Source organism: Morchella sextelata (assembly GCF_020137385.1).
Source record: "Morchella sextelata strain SCLS chromosome Unknown scls_13, whole genome shotgun sequence".
Lineage (NCBI taxonomy): Eukaryota > Fungi > Ascomycota > Pezizomycetes > Pezizales > Morchellaceae > Morchella > Morchella sextelata.
The window spans coordinates 14,297-35,034 of record NW_025408628.1 but is presented as its reverse complement, the minus strand read 5'-3'; the positions used below and the strand labels follow the sequence as shown (position 1 = coordinate 35,034).

Below are 20,738 nucleotides of genomic sequence, written 5' to 3'. Positions count from 1 at the left end.
CGAGTACATCTCCAATGATCTTCAACAGTTCTTTGCCTCTAAAGGCATAAAGCATGAATTCACTGTACTCTACTCTCATGAGTCAAACGGAACAGCAGAACGCTTTAACAGAACAATAGCAACAATAGCACGATCTGCCCTGCTCGACCACGACCTTCCATGGAATCTATGGGCAGAAGCAATCAATACAATGGTACACGTCAAGAATCGTCTCCCACATAAAGCACTCCCAAACATGACACCATATGAAGCACTTACCGGCAAGAAACCCTTCATTGGACACCTCCGATCCTTCGGTGAAACAATGTTCATTCACATACCTGTCGAAGCACGACCAGCTGGAACAAAGTTGGATGCTAGGGCAATCACGGGACAATTTTGCGGCTATGGAGACTCTGATAAAATTTGCCACGTTTATATACCATCACAAAGGAAACTAGTTCTCTCTCGTCATTTTAGGTTTAAAGGTCCGTCCGTAGAGGAAGAAATTGAAATAATGAAAACCGACATACCCCCTAAATCAAAACAAATCGAGATCAAACAAGAACCACCTTAATGACCACCAACACCACCTGCAAAACTCTCAGATTCCGATATCGAAGACTTGTTTAACCAACAAATGCTTCGAGAAACTATGGAACAAATTCCCAACGACGAATCTGAAGAAGAAGAAGAAGAAGAAGAAAATACTCCTGAACATACCCCGCACAATGATGTTGATACAGACATTGATCAGCCGAGATGTAACCCACCACGTGAACGGAAACCTCCGGTCAGATACGGATACAACATTCAGCATGATACCAACATAGCAGAACCAACAAACTATCACCAAGCGATCAACAGTCCCGACTCCGAAAAATGGCAAAAGGCTATAGAAGCTGAACTCGACTCACTCGCTAGGAATAATACATGGAAGCTGGTTGATACACCAGATCACCGAAAATTGGTCGACTGCAAATGGGTATACAAAATCAAACTCGGTCCCGATGGCAACCCCATTCGGTACAAAGCCCGACTTGTCGCAAAAGGATTCTCACAGGTACCTGGTCAAGACTTTGATCAGACTTACGCCCCCATCACCCGATACGAATCCATCAGACTGCTTCTCGCTCGCTGCCTTCAAACTGGCGGCCAATGCGATCAGATGGATGTCACTAGAGATTTCCTATACGGCGAACTCTAGGAAGAAATCTATATGAAATTTCCACCTGGCTACCCTACTCCCGGCAAAGCATGCTGACTTATCAAATGCATCTACGGCCTCAAACAGTCATCTCGGGAATGGTATGCTCGTCTCTCCAAAACGCTAATCAAAATGAGATTCAGAAAAGCGGACTTCGACCCTTGTGTTTTCATCCACAAAACAGGGGAAGTTGTTATCGCCATCTACGTGGACGATATCCTCATCTTCTACTGGTCCATTGAACGTAAAAACCGTGTCAGCCTCCAACTCCATGCAGAATTCGAAATGACGGAAACTGGCACAGCCAATTGGGTACTTGGAATCCACTTGATCCACACTAAGACTGGCGTGATCCTATCACAGGAAGCCTATCTTAAGCGTGTACTTATCAAATACGGTTTCGATGAATCTAGACCTGTGGCAACACCCATCGACAGCAATGTTCACCTACAAAAGGGAACAGAAGCGGAGAAAATTGACGATCCAACAATCTATCAGTCGATAATCGGTTCATTAATGTATGCAGTAATCGGTACCAGACCGGACCTCGCCTACACCGTCACCATGCTCTCGCAATTTTCCTCCTGTGCCACTAAAGCTCACCTGACTGCAGTCCATCGCGTCCTTCGTTACCTCAAGGGTACCCTCGATTGGTCAGTCTTCTACGCCAAAACGCCACCCACTGCACTCATCGGCTTCAGTGACGCAAGCTATGCCTCTGACATCGACGATCGCCGCTCATTCACCAGCCACTGCTTTATGCTAGGGGAAGCTCTTATCTCCTGGTGCTCCTATAAGCAACGCTCCGTCGCAACCTCTACCACTGAGGCAGAATACATGGCCCTTTCGGATACCAGTCGACAACTGATTTGGTTAAGGAATGCGATACATGAGTTGGAACGGAAACCGAAACTTTCTTTTATTCTTCGCGGTGATAATAATGGTTCTTTGTCCTTGGTTAAAAATCCTGTCTTTCATAAAAGGTCTAAACATATTGATGTGCTTTTTCATTTTGTTCGGGAACGATACGAGGATAAATTGTTTGAGTTGGAATATATCTCTACAAACGAAAACGTTGCGGATTTACTTACAAAGGGATTGGATAAGGGCAAGCATGTTTTATTTTCTTCTACTATTCACTGTGGTTCACGAGGGGAAGTCTTGAAATAGTACACTCAGCACATTTCATAGTATTGGAGGATTCTCATTTGTCATTATGAGTCACGGGTTTTGACTCATTCTTTTTCTGGGTTTATTAGTCATGTCTTTCTATTACTTATATGTTTATGATTTACAATGTCTTTGGGTTACCTTTCTTTAGTATAAATATAGGGCATTCCCCCCTCTCTAGTTAGTTGGAATATTACGCTCAATTACTACACTTCTCTACATATTTTCTCTAAGGCATACCGGCAAACAACAAATCAATCAATCAATCAATAGTGCAGTGCGAGCCCCCGCAAAAGTGAAATTCACATGTTCGCTATATTTACCACCTGGACACTAGCTCGCCACCGTCCAGGATGCCAAGGCCTGTCGGCCCAAAGACATATTACATCATGTCACCCAGACTTCGATTAAATAGAAAGGTTTGGTTTGGGGTTTCCTAGCGGTCCTTCTCCATCTCCGTTACAACCACAACGCCTTCAGCTGGTTGCACGCCTTCAGTTACGCAACATCATCATACCATCGGGTGAGTGTCCAATTGTTGGTCTAGCAGATGATGTTATCGGAGGCTCATGTTATCGGAGGTGGCTGACTTGATTCATTCTGTTTTAGCACAAGATGTACATGTCCAGATTTCTTACATTGACCAGTCTCCGAGTCAACGCTTATCAACAGTTCATCTCGATTGGAGGACTTCCACGAGTCCGTTATTTCAGGGTAACTAAGGCAAGCTCCAAGTGTCAAGTGTCAAGTGCCAACTGTTATGGTAGCTAAACTAATGGGCTGGCCCATACAAAAAGTGCCGGTAATGACGAGAATGACAGCACGGATTTCCCTGGGCCGAATACTTTACCTGGCAGGATAATTATGCTTGAGAAGGTAAGAATCCGTGAACCGCACCAGGATTCACTTGCGAAAATACTGAATGGCTGCCAGGAACATGCAACTCGTGTTATAGAAGTCAAGAACTTGAGATCAACAGTTGAGGACGGATTTAGGAGGGTTGACAAAAGATTTGATGAGTTGAATACCTGCATTAGATGGATAGTAGGGTTCAGTGTAGGGACAACCGGTCTTGGCTTAGGAGGAGTACGTTGTTGCACCAGTCCTTCAAGTTACTGGCTTCTTTCGCTGACATATCATTTCCAGATGATACTTAAGGTTTTTTACTACGATTCGCAAGCGAGGGCCGAAATGCTCGCAGCCATTGACACAGCTGTTGATAGAGCAGTTGGCAAAGCCATAACTCGGATAGAGAGTGGGGATTTGAAGGGGGTGGCTGCCGGGAAAGCAGCCGCAGGCGCAGCCGCGCAGAGTGCAGGAAAAGCGTGATGGAAGTAAGAGTATTCATTTATTTAGAGCGGTGGGCCCCACGAAGTGGGGGAGCGGCAGCCTGGTGTATTTAGTTCCATGAACTGAGTGAGCTAACCAAGCGGACGAGGTTTGGAGTTGGGGACGTGAGTCCTGAGCGCCATTTTGGCGCGGGTTCTTAGTCGTACTTTACCGGTATATACATATGCCGGGGGTTAACGTTATGGAGTCCGCCAAAAGCAATCACTGGTTGGTTAGGTAAGCAGTGTATTTTAGATAAGCATGGCATAGCTCGGAATTACACATAGGTGTTTTTGTGAAAGGGTAATTATAAGTGAAATGGTTTTAGATCTTTTGGCAACATCATCATTACATTACATCATTTTTGTGTCCCAGTTCATAGTACGATTAGTCTTGATATTGAGCGGATACTAGAATATCATTATACTTATACGGTCATGTTAACAAATTCTATTATCAGTTTTGTTGTTATGTTATCATAATAGGAGGTTTATTGTCGACTATGCTACAAAAACCTGTACTATGAGAATTGTCATATCAAGGCGCTCGCTCATACGTCGCGGTCGCAAACGTGAATAGTGCAAACCATTGTGGTGTTCACCCCCTTAATAAAAGTGAGTTGCAAATCATTGTGGTGTTTGCGTCCTTCACGCCACCTTTCAACTACCAATATATACTAACTACAGAATGTCTTCTCATACCGATGCTCCCTATGGCTATACTAGTACTACCACTGACGGAGTGTAGGGAAAAAGCCTGTCAAATATTCCAGAGCACCGGGTCTGCACCACCACCTGTGCCCGCACCTACAGAGGAACTTACCAGGTGTCCAGCCTGTGGTAAGAATTTCAGCACCGAGAAGATACCAAAAGAGCTGTTTGGCAACACTCTCTCCAATTACAAAGGGGTATTTTGCTACAGGTAGTCATAAAGCAACACATGTGGGTTTGAAGGAAAAAAGAGAAGGAAAAAATAAAAAACAGGTGTGTTACCCCACTCCGTTTGATTAACTACCAATAAGAATCTACTATTAATAATTTGTATTGGAGAAAAGAAAGAACGCGGGCGGGCAAATTCAGCAAGATGGACGGCAAAAAATGTGAATCGTTCCTCTGCAGTGGGAACAGCAAAACTTAAATATGGAAGGATTTTGAAGAGGGCTGGCATGGAGAGCATTCAGAGTATGCATTGCTAGTAAAGGATTTGGTGGAGGAAAAAATGAAGGAACGGGATGCAAACAATTGAATAATGAAAAATATTATATATTTAGTTTAGTTGTTTTTTCGTTCGGCTTTTTTTGTAAGCCCCTGTTCGCGGACGCGAAACCGAGCCCAATGGAAGGGAGGATTTATTTTCTTCAAAACCGCGTTAAAGAAATTATAATTAATTTGAGTTTAAAAAATTATCAAAAGTTCATTGTTTACCCGATTCAAGGTATACCCTACCAGAACTGGTGCTGGAAGGCTCAAAGGAGATGATGATACTGCCTCGACTTCAGTTCACGTTCGGTTGTTTGTTCTGAATTAACCATTAAATCCATTCCGTCTGTATCTGCCAGTTGTTTTATGGTGAACTCTTCTTGGTTTGTTCAACAATATTTAGATAGACAAATGGAGTAACGCCCCTCTTAGAACCAGGAAAAATGCTCCATCGAAACCTTTCCGACGGCCCGATTCTCTGCGGTAGCAACATAATGTTTCAGGTAATTGGCCGCCTCTAGTTGTTTTGCTCCAACCGCTATATAATTGTAACCGATCAATATGAGGGTCAATTATTATATTAGTAAGAATTGCTGTAAATAAGTCTTAATGTCAATAGGAATTGGACTTACAAATCGGCTGGATGGTATTCCAAATTCTTGCCAGGCGCCAGTTTTGCGCAGAATCTATGGGATGACCAGAAAAGACCGATTAACTGCAGAGGAAGTGTGCTATTCTTTATGCACATACCGATAAAGTGCCATGCACCACACCGTTCAAGGCATCCTCCTCTGCATGTTAATCGTGTACTCTCCACATCTAAACGTGGATCATCCCCTCCCCCCCCCCTTTTGCTCAACCCTCTGCTTCAATCCTCACCATGATACCGGTGAATATATCAAGTGATAACTTGTGATGCACGGCATGATCTGAGAATCAAGCAATTCATCCATGACGTGGACCTTTTCGAACACCGTCCTTTTTCGTAGAAAGATTTGCAGAACGGGAACAGAAGAAAGGCTCTCTATGCTTTAATAGTGTACCTGGGGAAGAGCAATGAGTACGTGTGGGTCTGAATAAAATAAGGCGTTTGGGGGTGGGTTTTGGCTTTTTTCTTTTCTTTCTTTTTCTGTTTAATTCATTAATTGCATGTAACCTTCAATTGCGGTTCGCATCATCGGTATGCTGTTCGCACCTGACTGTGAAATCCATACAGTTAATCATAAAATATCACTCGTGCCGAGACCCTGCCCGTGAACTTAGCGCAAGCATATAAGTGACTCCCACCCACACCCACGATCATTCCGCTTATATCCTAGATACGGCAAAACGCAAGGGTCACCGCCGTTGCTCAGCACCACGGCGTTGCTTCTCCCAAAAGGAAGGCATAGCTAGCAGTACCATGCTGTCGGCATTGCTCCAGCAAAAGAAAGGGTCACCGCCGTTGCTTCTGTAAAAAGGAAAGGCGTAGTCCAGCGCCACGTGGCCGGCATTGCTTCAGCACAGCACAGCACCGTTGCCTGCAGCACAGCACTGTTGCATGCAGCACCACCACCGAATCTACGGCGTTGCTGTACTGCACCAAGGCATTGCGCCAGCACCACCACGGCGTTGCGCAAGCTCAAGCAACGTCAACGCGGTTTCCCAACACAACATAGTTAACTCGCTCCTGCAAAAATCGAAGACGTAGCCAGCGACCACCCCCCCAACGCCGCAATGCCGCAATCCTCAGCACAGCACCGCAATCCCTCCAAGCTGTCATCACCACACCTCCAAATAGTGAATAAAAAGCGACATTGTCGCTGCCAGGCATCTCCGTACGATACAATTAATGAATTAAACAACAAAAAAAAAAAGGGCATACCCGTGCACTAAATCATAAGATGTCACTCGCCAAGATCCCCAACCACGCAAGCATGTAAATCTATCAAATCTATGCCCACTATGTTCCACCAGACCCCAAGAGAATTGTGCACTCCATCCGACACCAGAATAACCCACGAAAACAATCTTCCCATTCCATAGTTTCACTAAATTTATAAAGCCAAACACATGAGCTCACTCCCGCCAACACATCCGATCGTGGGATCAATCTCCAACAGACACTGAACCCCTCTAATGCCATATTATCATGTCCCACTAAGCTACTCCAGCACGCAGTATCAAACAACAATCTCGGTACAACCAATCATACTAGATCACTCGCGCCAAGACCACTGAACGAGTAAGAACACCATTCGACACATGCCAATTGTAGCAGAAAGGGTATTGATATATATATAAACTATGCACCTACCTGTATCCGAGTGAGTTAACCTCAACGCAAGCCGCAGAGTTCTACCCAATGCCCTTATTGCTGCGGCGTTGTTCTAGCACCACGGCATTGCTGCTGCGAAAAGAAAGGAGTAATAATTGGTATACTATATTAAAACCCAACAGCTTCGGTGCTCTTACAGGGCTGGACGCACTTCCACTGAATGTTTGTCCCATTTGGACTACCTCGGCAACTCCGAACACCCAACTATGCTTCCATATCCTTGGCCACTCCTGAAGCTTGGGCAAATTCCCAGGTAGATATTTGGTATACTTCTGTTGCTTGCGCGTACCGACCACTAGGAGTAGACCAGATCATAACCATGAATCGCAATTATGGATATCAGGTCCTCTCAATATATTCGCTCAAAGAGGTTTTCAATGGGGTAGGGTTGGTGGTGCAGCTAGCCTGTCATAATTGACACTCCAAGATGGAGTCGGCTTTTTGGCCAATTGCTAAAAAATGGGCAGTTCCCTCCTTGAGAGCAGATGTGAGACACTGCCTTGAAAGTAGCCTCTGGCTTGGGTCCTACCCACTCTATATGGCTTGCTTCATTATCTCTCTCGATCGGAATTGGTTTCCTTGTACTGTGGTCCAGGGTTGCAACGCATTTGTTAAAATTTTCTTACAAAACCTCTCTATTCAGGCCTTTGATGGGTTAGATCCAGGCCGGAGCAAATCCTGGTAGAGAAGATAGCTAGGGTAGACAGAGAGGCCCTTAATTAAGACGAGGCTGGCCATACAATTATATAAGTACATGTACCTCCACGATGTTTCCCTGCTCTTCACGAAACAATACTAAGAATAAAGGACTATCTATGTATCCTCTTTACCCTCGCATTGGCCACTTGCGCCATTGCATCCACCACTGAGAGCCAAAGTGTTACAGGTGTTGTACTGATCTCAGCTGGTGACACCCTGAACTATACATACCACGTGACCTCGGATAGCCCAACCAGCACGACCCCTTGCAAGATATATCTATTATTGGGAACCCACAACTCCAGCCATTTACAAGCACCGAAGTTGCGCACTACAAAAGAGAAACTCTTAGAATCAAGGATATATCTAGCGACCTGAATAATTCTAGCCAAATCAACATTTCAGGCTCCATATTATGAACGGCATTCGATCAGTTGAGGGTTTATTGTAACAGCAATGGGCATACAGACGCAAATAGTATATACAGTTATGTAGTTGCGATATTTTGGTTAATTATATATTAGTCAGCTGAAGACACTGTTAGTACTGACAGGTAGTGTTACTCTGGACTTTCCCTCGAGTTGCGGAGCTTCATGTTCCTGAGAACTCAAGTTTCTTCCTTTCGTCTCCACACCTCCACTCCAATTATGAATACTTCTGGCCTTTGCAAGAACCATGAAAAAAACGGAAGAGGAAAGAAAAAAAAAAGAATTCAAGGTGGAGGATGAAGAACAACAGGAAAGTGAAGGATTGGGTTTGAGAGGAGCGTCTGAAATTATTGCTATTTGTTCTGTTTATCATTTTTTTTTTTTTTTTTTTTAGGGTTTGATTCATGTATGCCGCTTCCGGCTATAGCAATCTTCAATGTATGTGTGCGATTCACATCATGTCAACAGCTGTGATCAATATAGTGGTGATGAGATGTAGCACAAGCTGGAGGCATGAATTACTGGAGGGTATTACTTAGATTAGATTATCTTTTTAATATGCTTCCTTTAGCCATCTAATCATTATCTACATACAATACACTCATCGTCAGTTAACTATATCGTTATCGTAAATACAGAGAGTAGTAAATGCCAACCCGAAATGTATGGTGGGTGATGCTTGGGAAACACTCCCTCCACGTGCTGGAAATCGCGTAGGATAGATATATATCCAACCCAACCAATAAAAATGAATATAATATTAAGTTAAGGTAAGTACAGTCTCAAGGAGACAAGTAGCGAGTATTCTGCAAGGTACGAAGGGAGTAGTGGAGGTCGGTATGGGACCTTGCAATAGGGGTCGTGAGTAACTCTAGCATTCGTAAGGTCAACGGGATAAGGGAAGCAGTGGCACCGTGGTCTTCTTGAGTAAAGAAGAGGAAATAATATTATATAGTAATAGACAGCGTAGGTACAGAAGACGATGCGTATTAAAAGAAAGAAGGGAAAGAGAACAGAAACGAGGGCGAAACCTTCTAATATACCCAAGGAAATCACAGCGATGACAAATCCAAAGTGACTCATACACTTACGCCCAACAGAAACCGATAGAACTCAATAGAATCTTTATGACTAATCCAACTCCTCGTAACCCAGTGTATTAACTAATCGATCCATGAAATATGGCTACTGTAGTTGGGGGGCCCGTATTGGTGTATACTGGGTATAGGCGAGTTGCAAGTAATAGGTTGGCTTAATTGTCTCTTTTTTGCTCTGTCAACCATCAACAAAAAGAATCTGAACATAAAAACGTACTAGCGGGGGTCAAATTGGTTGCTACAAGAAAAAATGAATCTCAAAGAGCCTAATATGACTCCAGATAGCCCAAAAGAGTATTCGATTAAATCATTAAGGCTCGTAATTTAGTGTTCGATAGTGGGTATTTTGACAGCAATTAACTATTGACAAAACTCTACAGTTATGAATCAAATTGTTTGGTTCAAGTTGGTTAATAATAAGTTAGAATTACAAGATTATGACTACATCGGAAAATATTGACAACTATTAGCTTTACATTCTTATTTTTTATTAATATACATGTTAAAAAGATGTTAAATATCTATTTGTCGAACACTAAATAGGATATCGTATGGCTGCAGTTACAGCGATAGGAATTAGACAGGTTTTGCAACGGAGCGCACATTACCATTTAGTGCCATTACGATAGTAATTGTAGGGATAATGAACAATATTTACGAATTTAGGAAAGCTCAAGGGAAATGCAAGCTAAATCTGCATTAATTTAATGCAGATTAAGTGTAGCATTAAGTATGAAGTGGACAAGGTAAACAAAGGCTGTCATTGGCCAGCTGGACCTCATGGATGGGTTTCTGTAGACTGTAGTTCTTGCCTGTTGATTCTGCGGGAGAAATCTTAGAACTGTTCAGCGCTCTCGTTTTGTTTTGCGGTTTCGCCTCCACCTTAAAATGGACACAGCTGTTGAATTGAGAACAGTTCAGCTGTTGATATTTGATTGTTTCAATCTTTGCGGAAGAGGAGGCCGTAATAGCCTTTAGAGAAGAGATGCTTACGCGAGAAATCCGAAGAAAAAAATTTCTTTCGCTTTGCCATTTGGGACAATCAAACAGCATACGGGCTCAACAACTCCAATTCACATATACGCCCTCAAACTTCAGTATAGAAAAACTGACAGATATTTGGTGCATAGAGTTTTTGAGGTTCAATAAATATCAAATCAATCAGTTAGCGGAACTGCTTGAAATACCTGAAAAATACAGATCACGGTACCATTCAGTACCAACGACTGCCTTTGCAGTCACGCTCTATAGATTATCCTACCCTTCTCGGCTCAAACAGGCACTGGAGATATTCGGGCACAGCAAATCCTATCTCAGCATCATCTTTAATGATGTTTGCATCCATATCTACGATCGTTACGAGGGGAAATTGTTTTGGAATAGTAGTCAGCTTACACCAGCTGCTCTTACCCGATACTGCACTGTCATTGAAGCACAATCTTGTCCAGGGAGCAAGGTATGGGATTTCATTGATGGTAGACATCGTACAATTTGCCGTCCAACACCTACAGTCGCAGATCAAGTTTGGTTTTATACGGGTTATAAAAAATTGCATACGATGCAATTTCAAGGTGTAACAACATCAGATGGGATGATACGAATTATTGCTGGGCCATTTGAAGGACGGAATGGAGATTGGGGTATATGGGGACTCTCTGGATTGCAAGCAGTTTTCAATATTCACTCTGTCAATCTGAATGGGGAAGAGGTGTTCCTGTATAGTGATGATGCTTATCGGCGGCAACGTGGTATAATAGGGACATATAAGGCTCTGCCTCGTGTTCCGTTGATGCACAGGCAAAAGACATTTAATACTGAAATGTGCCGGTTAAGGATATGTGTTGAGTCATTGTTTGGGAAGGTACTGCAGTATTTTGGTTATGTCGGGCATAAAATGGGGATGAAGATGGGACTTTCACCTGTAGCCGTATATTATCTTACAGCTGTTTTCTTGACTAACTGTTATACCTGTTATTATGGCTCAAACACATCCTTTTACTGATTGTTTACCCCCGTCAATAGAAGAGTATTTACATGACTAGTATATCTATTTACATTCAATTGTTATTGCGCATCGCCTTAACCAATTCCAATAATTCCTTTAAGTCCCTAGAATTCTCTGATAGTCTTGCGTCTCTTGATTTATTCTCCTCCTCTAATAAGTCAAGACGCTGTGAAATATTCTGATTTGCATTGCTGCTCGTAGAAAAGCTACTTAAAACCGGTGATAGTATTGATTCCCATCTGTCAAGTCTCCTCGTATCGTTCCTAGCCAGGTATGCCATCATTTCCGTATCACTTCTCTTAAACTTCTCGAGCATTTTTTCCGTCAAATGTCTTTTACTGCCATTTCCCTCACTCCTTTCCTCCCTTTCTCTTTTCTTACCCGCTAGAGTCTTTGCCATATCCTCTCTAACCTCCTCCAATTTGATTTTTTCCTCCTCAGCAGCAGCGGCCTCTGAGCTTCTGTTATCTCTCTGCAATCCTCTTGCTGTTTTCAAATCATCAATGGCTACAATCCATATGTCAATCGCCAACTCCCATTCCCCATAAGCCCTTGCTACCCCACTCTTCACCATGTCTTCCGCTATCTCCTGCCTCCTCTTGTCCTCCCATCATTCCATGTAACCCTTTACATTCACATCCAATCTACCACCTGTCGCGACCCAAAGCTTGATCCTCATTAAGTCAAAAAACTTTGCCTTGGCTTCATTGGTTGCATAAACATCTAAGTTTTCATGACAAAGCTTAACGAGCTCAGCCTTGTCATCTGCTTTTGTAATTTCCACCGGCATTTTCCTGCGATTAGCATGGCGAGTTGCTTGAGAATCAAGGTAGGCAATCAAGTTGGAGATAATTCCTGGGTATCACAGGGACTATAGGCGATAGACTGTGGTGCCAAGGAATACAACCTAGGTAGTGACGTAGACGTAGATATAGACGTAAAGGTATACTTTGACTATGAACTATGGGGTGGCTATACCTGGTATGATAAACCGGTTGGAGCCCTATGACGTAGTGAGGACAAAGAATAGTATTCGTGGAATAAATACAGAGGTTGCGTAAAGAGGAAAGGAAAGAAAAGAAAACAGAAGAAAGCCGAGACAACGCCCCTTTATATATCCAGACCTCAACTAACGATGACTCATCTTCTCGCATAACAGAAACAAAAAGAACATAATAGAAACTCACTTAACAAATCCCATACACACTGTACAATCCTTCCTTTACATACTCTGACACTTCGCATAACCGAAACGTATAGCTGCCGTTACACCGGGTTGGACAAGTCATCTAACCCCAATGCTCAAGCAAGAATCAAGTCTGAAGCCGTACCTGCCACTGTCTGCTTTGCTATCAAGGCATTGAAAACATCAACCACAGGCACACATGGTCACCTGAGTGCACCTCTAAAGTTTCTACCTGCTTTACAAAAGCAGAATTCTTTCCGGGTTGCTCGGCACATAACTCGGCAGAGTTCCGGACCACACTGAAGTTCTGAAAGCACGAATTCTAGATAGCAGCTGGGTGAGGATTGATACTCTCGGCACGCATATCGGCTCGTATCTCAGCAGAGTTCAGGAAGGTTGTGAAGTTCTGAAGAGTATATAGCTGTGTAGCGGATTGCTGTATCTGTGAAGGAGGAACATTGGCCTGCATCTCGGTGTGCATCTCGGCAGAGTTCCGAGATGTAGCAATATCTCTAAGACTCTGTACAGCTTGGGAGCTGGATGATTGTGTATGAAGAGCGGAACTCTCGGTGGTCGTCTCGGCAGAGTTCTGAAAACTATCCACTGGCTGTATAGATGTTAGCAATAGTGCTTGGAACAGGAATTAGATACTTACACATTGATTATAAAAAATACCCATAGTTGGAAGGGACTGAGAAGACTGCATGTGTGTGATGTTGATGGATTGTGAAGTCAAAGAAAATAATTTTTTTATATTTCACTAGCGTAAACTTAATTTAGTGGCCTCACTACTCTACACTTTTTGCAAAACCTCGTCAAAGTATTCACTTTTGCCAAACTCGAGCGAACCACATTTGTCACCCCCCTGCTAGTACGCACTTCGTTGCAAAACCTGTCTATTATCTGTGGAAAAAACAAGTATATGGTGCACAGATATTTCACCATACAATTTCACGACCCCTGTTTTTCCATAAATCATTCAGGTCACTGTACTCTATGTATAATACTTGTGACAGGCAAGAAGTACACGAAAATGCAAGACTTATTCGTGTTTTAGATATGGGGGTTCAGTCCGGAGTCATTATCGGAGGGAAAGCCTGATACAATGAAAGTATGTGACTAAATATAAAAAAGTAGTTATTTCTAGCTACCAACGCGTGTGTACCCCTTAAGCTTCAATTATAGCAGTGATCAGTTCTTGTATGGTATCTATGAACAATAGTATCTATTCACCCCTAATATTATTATTCCATTCATCAACGATTGCTGCCTTAATCTGGTCAACATCCCTGGACCTTGGTCTTCTGAAATTAAACCTGTTTTTCAACAGATTGCAGATGTTCTCGATAGGGTTCAAGCCTAGAAATGATAGTGGCCACTGTAGAGAATGCATCTGGTACAAATCTCTCTGTACGTGTATCAATCTTGTTCTATGAGCAGATACATCATCCTCCATTATCCAAATTCTGGCACCAATTCATGCTCCTACCGGGTCTGCTCCCGCTGCTGCAACTGCTTGGTTTTCCCGATACCGAAAAGCCAAAAGGATAGAGTTGAGGATATGGTGGATATATGTGGATGCAGTGATGGTACCCCAATTCTGTTTACCTAAAAGAATGAGCGATGTTTTTTTCTCAACTAGAATCCCTTCCCAAATCATGACTGAATTTTGCTTTTTGAATTTAGGTGCGATACAGTCCTCTGAATACTTCTCCCTAGATTTATGTGTAACTCAGATATTACCACACGCACCAGCGAGCCAGATATTTTATTTATCCGTCAAAATAACACATCTCCTACTATATCTAGTCTAGTTTCGAAGATTAAGGGCGAACGTGAGTCATTTTTGCTTGATTTTGGGTTTCAGGAACAGTCTTTTTTGCATTATTCTCCAACCAAATCCCTCCAGGATGAAGGCTTTGTGAAGAGTTTTCTTAGATACATTGACACCCCAAATTTCTGTAATTTCCGAGTAGGGTTTGGGTCGATTTTATGAGTTAAGGGTAGCAGTATAAACAAGCGGTATTGAGTGGGTTTATCAATACTAAAGAACCTACCAGTTCTCTTCTGTGGAGTTATTAGTTTGTAACAGATATCGAATACTGTAGATATAAAAAGATTTTGATTTTCTGCAAATTTGGCATCTGTCCAACCAGATTCAAACCGGAGACATTTGACACTTCATCGTTGCTTATGGGAGGTTTCTGCAGACTTGATAGCTACACTGGTTCACTGGTATTGGAAAGATTGTAACTCACAATCACGAAACTCTTTATTCTCTGCTATATGATTCCTACTATCATGTCAGCTCTACTTTTCCACTCTACTCTACAGTGGACGTGATCCCTTCCAATAATGACTCTGTACTGAACCTCCTTATCCAAAACACATATAAGATTTGTATTTTCAGGTACTTGATGCCTGTCGCGAGTACATACAAAGATAGAAATTCTCAATGGCAAAAGAGGGAGTTAAATTTGTATGCTGTTGCGTCGTCCACATATATCTCAATATACAATTTTGACCCCGCTAATTTTTCAATAATTATTCCTATCACTGTACATACTCGCATTAGATAAAAGGTATCTGAGTGTGTAAGTGCTGAGATGCAATTACTATTAGATTAAAAAAGAAAAATACATTGATGTAATTAAGCTGAATTTTTGGATACTTGATACCTGGTACAAGTAGAGTACCCCTCCGCATGACTACATATTGTACTCTAAACTATCCTCTCCTCCTGCTCACCTATCCAACATCTACCCAGCGCCGACTCTACTATGCTAGAAAATGCATGAGTGAAAATGGTCAGTAAATGCAACGAGTCTAATCCCCAAAATTTTGCTCGATAATGCATCGATAATGCATCAAGTAATGCATCATATAATGTATCACAATAATGTATAACAATAAGGCATCTCATAATGCATCCGAATCCTACTAATGCATCACCTGAGCTGCGCCATCTTGAGCACGACCAACGATTTTACTAATGATTTTACCAACAAAAAGGCAGAGGTAGCGGTTGATGCCGGGTATGATTTTACAGACCACTTTACAGACGACTTTATTGGGCTCTGTCGGTTGCAAGGGTATGAGTCACTTTGGATTTTTTATTGCTGGGATTTCCTTGGGTATATTAGTAGGTTTTCGTCCTCAGTTCTGTTCTCTTTCCCTTCTTTCTTTTAATACGCAACATCTTCTGTACCTACACTGTCTATTAATATCCAATATTATCTCCTCTTTTTTACTGAAGAATACCACCATGCTGCTGCTTTCCTTGTCCCGTTAAACCCTTACCAACATTAGAGTCCCTCAGAACCCCTATTGCAGGCTCCACCACCAACCTCTACTACCTCTTTCATACCCTGCAGAATACTCGCTACTTGCCCCCATGAGTACTTTGCATCATCATCCGCAACGTGCGATATGCCCACCTATGACCCGCCTGCATGGGCCTCACCCAATGATGTAGAAGAATTTAAGCAGCAGTATGAGAACGATGCTGCTGCTCTCAAGGGGGCGAGTAGGGAGTACTCCGTAGGGTACGAAGGGTATAGTAGGGGTCAGTGTGGGAACTCGCAATAGGGGTGCTAAGGGACTCTGGCGTCAGGAAGGATCAACGGGACAAGAGGAAGCGAGACGGTGGTCTTCTGGAGTAAAGAAGAGGAAGGTAATGTTGTATAGTAATAGACAGCGTAGATACAGAAGACGTTGCGTAATAAAAGAAAGAAAAGAAGAAGAATAAGAAACGAACACAAAACCTCCTTAATATACCCAAGGAAATCCTAGCGATAACAAATCAAAAGTGACTCACACGCTTACAACCCACAGAACCTGATAGAACCGAATACATCAGCAAAAAATGAAGTCTCGTCTTGTGACGCCTGGGCGCCCCAGACGCCTTAGACGCTCCAGATGACACAAAGCGATTTCTTACCTCCATACCGATACCTGGGTGCCCCGCGACGAGAGCCCTGCGTCTCTTGGGCGACCGACGACGTCGCGAAGGCTAAAGACGAAAACCTTCTCCCATCCCTCAAAGACGTCGTCACGACGTCTAAAGATGAGCTCGTCTTCTGGACATAGGAGGTAGCCCCTCTACCATTATGCTCGCATCTTGGTCTATGGAAGTCGTCCTACGCCCTCGTCACCTCGCCTTTAGTCTAATTACCTACGTCATATTGGCCGACTTATGTCCTCAACCTGCCTATCTCGACCACTACATATCGTCTTTCCACTCGCACTCTCTGTCTCTTGACAGTTTATATCGTCCTTTTTCACTAATCTGCGCCTTCCGACAGCTATCCCATCTTTTGGTTCACACTCTTCGTCCTTTCATTCGCACATCTCGTCTTACGGCAACTATATCTCGTCTTTTGGTCCAAACTCTTCGTCTTTCCGTCCCTTGATTCTACGTTTGAATTTTCTTTAGGTGATACTGTCTATTGATTCATTGTCTTTTGACGCCCCTCGCTCTAGGTAGTTCGTCTATTTAGGTGAGAGCTATCTGACCCTTTGTACTTTGCTCCTGCACGGTCTCTCTCTCTGTCTTCTGACCACTTCTCCCGAGCGCTCTTCTCCGCCCTGCGTCATACTGACATCTCTCTCTACGTCGTTTTCAATATTTACATTAATCCCGGTAATTGTTCCAATAGTCCCATCTATCTGGCTTTCTGCATCGACTACGTAGTCCCCGACTGTGGGTGGAGTGACATTGCCCTCCTCCCCGTCGTCATCGTCAAACGGCGGGTCGCCTGTCTCGTCGGACCCCATATCGTCGTCGTCAGTCTCCGTACTGAGCTTGGATCGGAGACCCTCCAAAAAGCTGCCTACTCCAGGGTCAATAATTGCCTCCCTCCTCTCCGTAGCGGTAATCCTGCAGCAGTTTGTCCTCTTAATCCGTTTCAATATCTCGTGTCGAATCCCTTTCAGTACTAGATTTGACGTCTCATCGTCGGGGAAGGACCTCTTCCATGTGCGCATGTGCCTCTCGAAAATTACTAGCACCACCGTCAATAATGATACCCGTCGATAACCTGACCAGATGAAAGACGGGGTGCTCACCGCCGCAATAGTCCTTATTGAAGACACCATTCTTCCATTTGCTGCCTCCAATTACGTGGACTCTCAGCGCATGGTAAAGTACAGTAGAAATCAGGTAGAAAAAAGACGGGTTGATACAACTCTCAAATTCCGGATGGTTGACGGCAATACCACGATTGGTCTTATAGTAGGCGTAGACGATAAAACGCGGTATTTGAGGTGCGGCGAAATGCCATTGCGCGGGCTAAAGACGTTAGTACCAAATCTGTGCCCCTGGACGAACAGTGGATATACCTCGTAATGAGTGGGATCACAATTGAAACGGTCATCTGTCAGGAGGTAATCGAAACGGGCTTTTGCTTGCTCGCCGGTCATGCTGGCTAGGCCGTAATATAACGCGATTACGGCCTTTGCCTTCTCCATCATGTGTGAAGGAGTCCGTTGATGATAAAACCTCAGCTGCCCGGACACGCGGGTCGACAACTCCGCTGGAAAGTCGGTTCCCGCCCTGGCAAAATCCCATGAATTTCTGACCATGGACGCCAATTCCAATACCGAGGGCATCGGGTTTTTGAATAGTGTCTCTTTGGTGAGATGCCACCCAGCTTTTTCGATTAGAGTCCTCAGCTCAATATCGAATTGCCCAAAGCTACGATGCCGGAGAGCTCTGATTTTGTTGGGATCGGTAGGGTCTACCGGCGCTAGTAGATTTTGTGACGACGACTCTCCAGAATACCCACCGCCGCTGCCACTAGCATAATGTGTACTCCTGACGACTTCGGAAACGGCTCTTATCGACGCCGGTCTAAAAAGCTCAGAAAGTTGACGACGGGCTTCGGGGCGGGTCCCCCCCGACGATGTTCTAATAGACTCAGAATGTTGAAGACCGGAGTGAGTATGTGTCTGACTAGTTAGGGCGTTTCGATGGGTAGGAGACCAATTACCACGCCCGGGGGAGGCATAAAAAGTGTCATGCGGCTGGTTCGCGTCAGATTCTCTACTTCGTGCGGCCGACGGTAACGTATCCCTCGACGAGGATTGCTGAAATTGAGACTCCTGGGGTGGTAGGCTTGAGAGTGGCGGGCTCGTAGGTTGTCGGGCATTGACTCTCCCGTCTTTTGTCAAATACATCTCGCCATGAAGCTGTAAATCAATCTGTGAAGCTCTTTCTGATGGGTCCCCGTATTCGGAGACATCGTTTTCAGACTCCGTTTCTTGTCCTCGCGCCTGTGACGATCTCGTAGGCAATCATCTAGCTGAGTCATGTGGAAAGGTGCTTGGAATCTTTTGTGAAGATCGTACATGTCTTTGGATGGTCGGTCGTCTGTCCCTGCTAAATGACCTGGTGTTCCGATGGGAGGAAGTTTCTCTGTATGTAACGGCAGCTATCTATTTTGGTTAGGTGATAAACTGGAACGAGGAAAGGAGGTATTGTGTAGTTGAATTAGGATTTGTAATAGGGATTTCTGTTATATTCTTTTTGTTTCTGTTACGCGGAGGTATTAGTCATCATTGGACTATGGCTGGATATATAAGGGGGCGTTGTCTTGGGTTTTATCTGTTTTCCTTCTTTCCTTTCTTCTCTACGCAACCTCTGTATTCTCCTTGCTCGCTAAGGCTCGCAAAACTTCCTGATATCAAACCTCGCTTCAAAAACACTTTATTTTTATTCCCCTCGGTTTACCCTGGTATACCATACCAGGTTGAGCCACTTTGTCCCCGATCGTACGGTCGCGCTTTGTTGTTCCAAGCGAAAGAAACACCACGAAAACTGGCTTCTAGCGAAGAATTCTCCAGCCTTGACCTCCCAAAGGGAAGGAAAAGAAACCTATCCGAAACATCACTTCACGCCGCCAGAAGAACTGGACATACAATTATGTCGCAACAAGCCTCGCTCCAATCTTTCTTTACTCAGTCTTCCCAGCAAGGGACAGCCCCCCCGCAGAACAGGAACACTCCGGTTCCTGACCCAACCCCATCCGGAGCTCAGGAACAAGAATTCTCCTCGACCTTTGCATCAGAATCCGACTACAACGACCCATACCAGCCGAGAATTGACTACCTCTACCCGAGCATTGTCCCCCAAGACACTCACACCCAGACGGACCTGAACTATATTACCTGGGCCATCAGACATGCCACCAGCCGAATCTGCCCACCTTCCGATAGGATGGAAATCCTCGAAGAGCAAACGACCACACTCCGGAGAACAGTGGACACACTGAAGCACCAAATCGAAGCGCAGACAAGCATGATCTCCAATATGCACTCGGCGATCCACCTTCTCCTCAATAAACAACCACAACCGCAGCAACCGCAGCAACCACAACAACAGCAACAACAGCAACAACAGCGAAAACAACAACCGCAGGGACAGAGAATGCCCCCTCCAGCGGTCCCCCAAACAGTTCCCCAAGCAGCGCCTCAGGCAGCTCCTCAGGCCCCCCCACCCGCACCCCCCCAACAAGCCCCACCCCGTGGATGGAAAGCAGGCACCTGGGCCGCCGTGGCCTCGGCCCCCGGTCCTGCCCAAGGAAATTTCCAGGTTGTTGAGAGAAGAAAGAAGTCTGCAAAGCCAAAAGCGGATCCTCTCTTCAAGCCAGAATATACCAAAATCAACAGAGAAATCATTGTCGAAACCACTGCCCCATCCGACGTCAATCCCTCCGAGATCAGGACCCTAGTCAATTCAAGAATTCAGGACGAATCCTGCCACTTCATTTCAGCAAGGAGAACACCCAAGGATAACTTTATCCTGGAAACAAAGTTTGTCACCCCAGCATCGAAGGCAATGGAATACGCCAAAGAAATTGAGGAGGCTCTCCTCACCCTACAAGTACCAGTCGCTATCATCCGGGCAAACTCCAAATGGTCAAAGTTCCTTATTCACGGAATCCCCACGACGGTCGGAGAAGGCGTCGAGGCAGGACAACTGGTAGCATCCGAAATTAGAAGCAACTATGGAGAGAACTTCCAACTTGCCCAGGTTCCCCGCTGGATCTCCAGAGCAGAGACTCGAATGGAGAAAACCCACTCATCAATGGTCATCGCGCTCCCAGGACAAGTCACAATGGAA

At 44.3% G+C, this 20,738-nt stretch overlaps 4 protein-coding genes across 4 annotated transcripts; 1 reads left to right on the top strand and 3 right to left on the bottom strand.

Annotated features, from left to right (window-relative positions):
* Positions 1-1,318: 1,318 nt before the first annotated feature.
* H6S33_002375 (uncharacterized protein) lies at positions 1,319-3,685 on the top strand (the record flags this gene model as incomplete). The annotated part of the gene is made up of 5 exons (XM_044834279.1): positions 1,319-2,129; positions 3,004-3,070; positions 3,154-3,232; positions 3,290-3,442; positions 3,503-3,685. 5 exons carry the CDS (start codon positions 1,319-1,321, stop codon positions 3,683-3,685), a joined length of 1,293 nt encoding a protein of 430 aa, XP_044692536.1.
* A 7,797-nt stretch (positions 3,686-11,482) lies between these two features.
* On the bottom strand, positions 11,483-12,004 carry H6S33_002374 (uncharacterized protein; the record flags this gene model as incomplete). Its single annotated transcript, XM_044834252.1, has 1 exon — positions 11,483-12,004. One exon carries the CDS (start codon positions 12,002-12,004, stop codon positions 11,483-11,485), a length of 522 nt encoding a protein of 173 aa, XP_044692535.1.
* A 934-nt stretch (positions 12,005-12,938) lies between these two features.
* H6S33_002373 (uncharacterized protein) lies at positions 12,939-13,295 on the bottom strand (the record flags this gene model as incomplete). The annotated part of the gene is made up of 2 exons (XM_044834141.1): positions 12,939-13,223; positions 13,272-13,295. The coding sequence occupies 2 exons, from the start codon at positions 13,293-13,295 to the stop codon at positions 12,939-12,941; spliced, it is 309 nt and encodes a 102-aa protein (XP_044692534.1).
* Positions 13,296-16,521: 3,226 nt separating this feature from the next.
* Positions 16,522-18,793, bottom strand: H6S33_002372 (uncharacterized protein; the record flags this gene model as incomplete). Its single annotated transcript, XM_044834030.1, has 4 exons — positions 16,522-16,755; positions 17,177-17,619; positions 17,684-17,906; positions 17,957-18,793. 4 exons carry the CDS (start codon positions 18,791-18,793, stop codon positions 16,522-16,524), a joined length of 1,737 nt encoding a protein of 578 aa, XP_044692533.1.
* Between the last annotated feature and the right edge of the window lie 1,945 nt (positions 18,794-20,738).